The following is a 4,535-nucleotide window of genomic DNA, read 5'->3' on the forward strand; positions in this document are numbered from 1 at the left end:
CCCGGGGATGAATGCCCTTTGTTACCGGAGCATGTCTCATGATTGGCTCCTTCGGTACTTATAAGTAACCACTAGATTCAGAAAATCTTATCACTAGAGCATTTTCAATATTGCAAGTCTTTATCAAGGCTAAAGATTGCTTCAAAGCCTGGTGACTAAGAGAGTTGATGCCTTTTAACTCATAAAGAAGGAACATTTTTTCAAAACAAACATAACAAGGCCACACTTAAAACTCTCCCGGTGGTTAGGTCACAATTTCAAGGATTCCGGATTTTTACACTACAGTTTGTAGAACTTTAACAGTTTTCTTCAAAGCAAGCTCAGAATCTAATTGGAGATTATGCATTTCAACCAGTTTATTATACACTAAACCCCGATTTGCAAGCATTGCTCATAAACACCAGGTGACTCTACAGTGCCACATAGCGCAGGCAGCATGAGACAGCATTTTCGTGTATCAGCTGAAAAGCAGTGGTCTTTATCTTTTTCGACATATCAGCAAAGAGGAACAGTCCTATTGCTGTCTTTCACTCAGCAAGATTTTTGCTCAACAATTGCCTCTTAGGGTGCTTTCAGAATGCTCACGGAATGCCGTGAATTGAGCTCCCTTTTGGGTCTCTCCAATTCACACTGCTAACAAAAATGATAACTACCACTTCAGGGACAGCAAGCAAGCAGACCTGAGCAGCTAGGTCAAACGGCTATGAGTATCTGAGGTCATGTGCTCAAACACCTCCCCGTGTTGCGCGCACAATGCATGATGGACTTCAAATTGTCTTGACTTCTGAAAGTGATGAGGCCACCCGTACGTGTCGAGGGTCCGGAGATACATTGGGTTTTGAAGGCATTGTTGGCAGGGTTACCTTCAAGAAGCAACGCTAATGTGCAAACGACAACCCCATGTACCTCTCCATTGGACCATGGCAACAGCTTTTGTGCCGATTCTGTGTTCATGCAACAGGTACCTGTGTCTGATAAGCTTCAAAAAATAGTGCAATTTTCAAACATATATTTATAGACGACTTTTAACACTTAAGGCACACAGGCATTGCAAGCCTTGACCAAGGGCAATGATTATTCGAGGAACCAGGGCTATACACATCTTGATGACACTCATATTGTTACCCTGGCATGCAACTAGAGACAAAATGACACAAACCATGAGACATTCAAGTGAATCTATCAATACAATGAACTAAGTACAGATGATACAAAATGGAGCACTAAAAGCGACTAGGTCCAAATTGGACTTCTACATGTGTGCCTGCGAGCGGGAGACACATAGAGAGACAGATGCTCATCCACATGATATGCCTGTTTCTTACTACCTTCAAGCCTAGCCTATCTTCCTTGATTCCTACTGTCATCACTTCCAGTTATATAGCTTGCCGTTTGAAGAAATTCCCATGTGGCATGTGTAGTGTATAAGATAGCTACTTGAGTACAGAAGCTCCCAAATAGCCTAGTGTGTAGTGTAAAGCCCATGTGCAATAATGCTCTCACAATCTGTGCGGCATTAAGTCCGACAGATAGAGAAACTCATGGCTTCATTGCCTGCAATGAATATAAAACAGCTAGGCCACAATGCTTGTGTGAACTTCCAGCCATTTGAGTAACAGAAGCTCCCAAATAGCCTAGTGTGTAGTGTAAAGCCCATGTGCAATAATTGCTCTCACAATCTGTGTGGCATGGATCGAGAAACTAATGACTTCATTGCCTGCAATGATTCCAAAACAGCTAGGTCACAATGCTCGTGAACTTCCTGGAGAGGAATAGCCTGCCACAACTATCCATGGTGGGCCAAGACCGAGTAGAATCTGTTTGGTGCGGCTATAAATAAAGAATGCCATGAATATTCATGAATATAGCTTTGATACTGCAGCAATAAGTAAAGAATATGAACTCGAACAGATATATCCAACCTACTAATCTGTAAACCAAAACGCCATGTCAGTTTGTTTCTCTTCCTGATGCAAAGATGGTATATATTCAGCTCCAGTTGCACATATAGATGGAGCACTCAGCCTTTGAGAAACAATGTCCATCGCACCCTCCTGATTATCAGCTTCAGCCTTTGAAGCTTGTAGGAGAGTGCCATTAGAAGATATACATCCTTCCACAGAAGCACTTCCGTCACAACCAGGTTGATGACAAGACATTAGCGCATGTTGAGCACGGCAATTTTGCATCTCAAAGTCCAATAAGCTTAATATATCCTCGCCTCCAACATAATCAGCCTCAAGTTCAACTCCAGCCATACCAAGCTGTTCTACAGTCTCAGAGGATGACGGCAATCTAAAATCAAAGTTCGGTGCCAACAAACCTTGCTGTTCATGCAACTCATGCGATCCGTGTCCATTCTTTATTACGCGTCTATGTTGTCCACTATCATAATGTTGCGGCTTCAATGGAGCAAACTGCTCAAGAGAGTAGTCTATATTGTGCAGACGACATAAAGAACCTGAGTTATATAGGTTTAAAGCAGATGGGGTTACCATCGTTGGAGCAGTCGAAGGGTTGACAACCATGGAAGGGGGGGGTAAATGAAGTCCAAAACCGTCCCTAAGTGCCTCTTTGTCCTCCATCACACCTACAGCTTCCTGTTCTTTGTCATCAAAGCAGGAAGGCCCAGCCTCACCCTTGGAAAAGCTGGAGACATCGGATAGCAGAGAGCTAGAAGTAGGCTCTTCAGAGCTTGGCGGCCTACTCGTACCATAACATGAGTCAGGAAGCGACAAAATACGACAATCTGTCACATCTGGCAAATTGAGACGAGCACAGGACCCATAAAGAATTCTTGCTGCTTGGTCGTAAGCAAGGGCAGCCTCCCGAGCAGTTGCAAAAGTGCCAAGCCAAAGCCTCTCACCTCTGTTAGGCTCCCTAATCTCTGCAACCCATTTCCCCCAAACTCTTTGCCTTACTCCTCGAAAATCACAGTGAGCATTATCTGGTCCGCCTTTTCCTCTCATGCACCCTTTCTTAGATCCTTTTCCAGGGGCTCTTCTCACCTTCTTCTTCGTGTCCCTTGCACCAAGTTGACCTTCATCTGAGTTGCGATTCTTCTCTGCCCACCATGAAAGTATTTCAGCCACTGAATTGCACCCATGAGGCCTTGCTTTGGATGCTCGTTTTCGTCTGCGAACCAAGGATGTGGAAGAACCGCCCGCTTGAGAACCTTCCATTGCATAACCTGTAGCATGTGGGCTTTCTGTGGCATTGCACGCATCTGCATGCCCATCTGTAAAGTCAGATCCCAAGGTTGCAGCTGGACAAACAGATGCATTCCCACAAGAACACGCTGTGCCAGGGAGCTCTGCCCTCACTCCGCCTTCAACATTGGAGAAGCAGATGGCACAAACAGAGTTCTCTGTGTGCGACTGATCTCCTCTGCTCTTCAAAGCATGGTCTGCATCAAAAGCGTCCAAATTCAGATCGTCGAAATTGCCCAATTCATCAAGTGGAGAACGCATCAAAGAGAGGGTAATGAAGATGCGGGGCTGCAAAATTAGCGTGAATCCTGGGAAGAAAGACGCAACAGAAGGCGTCACTACAGACCTAACGTCTGTGTGTATATATTGTGTGTGTGTTGATTGAAAACCCTAACATAAGAGTGCAAGCCGAGAATAGGGGAGGGGAGGGAGATGAGAGAGTACCTTGTGAGTGAGGAGTTGCACCTGCGCAGCCGTGGCGAGGGAAAATGTCGAATTTAAGCGCGAGCGAGAAGCGGATAAGAGGGCCCCTGCCTGTGTGTCGCAAAAAATATGATGAGCCGACATGATCGCTCCTTCGCGCGAACCTTCCCTCTTCGAACGCCCGAATATCTTGCAAGGGTGCAAGCTTGCAGTTGAAGCCACCTGATTCTTGAGAGTTGATGACGGACGGTTTTGCGTGTGTCTCATGTTTATGCTTACATCTGAGCTTACGGTGACAATGTTTATTTTGCAATTCACCTCTATATTTTAAAATTTAAAAGAGAGCGAACCTACAAATTTTGCAGAAATTTAGTGCAATTTAGTGCAAAACCCTTCAAACCCTTAGTCAATTTATATACCTCATATGTAAGTTTGTCAAGCTTTTTGGAAAAAAGTTTTTTCAAGCATTGTCCGGCTCCAAAGTTGGACCAACTACAAGAAGTGATGCGACAGGCCAATCAAGTGCTTCCTAGGGAGTGGGCAGTCTTTTAGAGCTGGGTTGCGCCCGTAATAGTGGGGGGCACATGGTCGCACCTAGTTTTGTTTCAACGGAGAGAAGACAAGCCCAGCAAAGATGACTGCACATGCCTTGTTCTCATCGGCTCCTGCAACCCTACAATGAAGGACAAAGCAAATCTCTCGTAACCTTCGCTTAGCCTCCTCCCCCCCCCCCCCTCCCCCCCCCCCCCCCCCCCCCCCCCCCCCCCCCTCCTTTTCCCAAAGTGGCAATACGGTTATTGGCAACTTTTGGGTTTTGTGCAAATATTTTCGGATTTCCTTGAAATGGTAAACATCTTGCCCCCACTCCCCTTGAGCGAGATCCAGCTCTTATCCAGTGTGACA

The 4,535-nt window shown here is 45.5% G+C and overlaps 1 protein-coding gene across 1 annotated transcript; it reads right to left on the bottom strand.

Annotated features, from left to right (window-relative positions):
• Window positions 1-1,163: 1,163 nt before the first annotated feature.
• On the bottom strand, window positions 1,164-3,881 carry LOC147435882 (uncharacterized). The gene is made up of 2 exons (XM_086488798.1): window positions 3,654-3,881; window positions 1,164-3,517 (listed from the first exon to the last, which is right to left on the bottom strand). Exon 2 carries the CDS (start codon window positions 3,468-3,470, stop codon window positions 1,926-1,928), a length of 1,545 nt encoding a protein of 514 aa, XP_086344924.1. The 5' UTR covers window positions 3,471-3,517; window positions 3,654-3,881; the 3' UTR covers window positions 1,164-1,925.
• Between the last annotated feature and the right edge of the window lie 654 nt (window positions 3,882-4,535).

The sequence above is a fragment of the Adiantum capillus-veneris genome, chromosome 18 (genome assembly GCF_014529385.1).
Source record: "Adiantum capillus-veneris isolate H3 chromosome 18, ASM1452938v2, whole genome shotgun sequence".
In the NCBI taxonomy this organism is placed as follows: Eukaryota; Viridiplantae; Streptophyta; class Polypodiopsida; order Polypodiales; family Pteridaceae; genus Adiantum; species Adiantum capillus-veneris.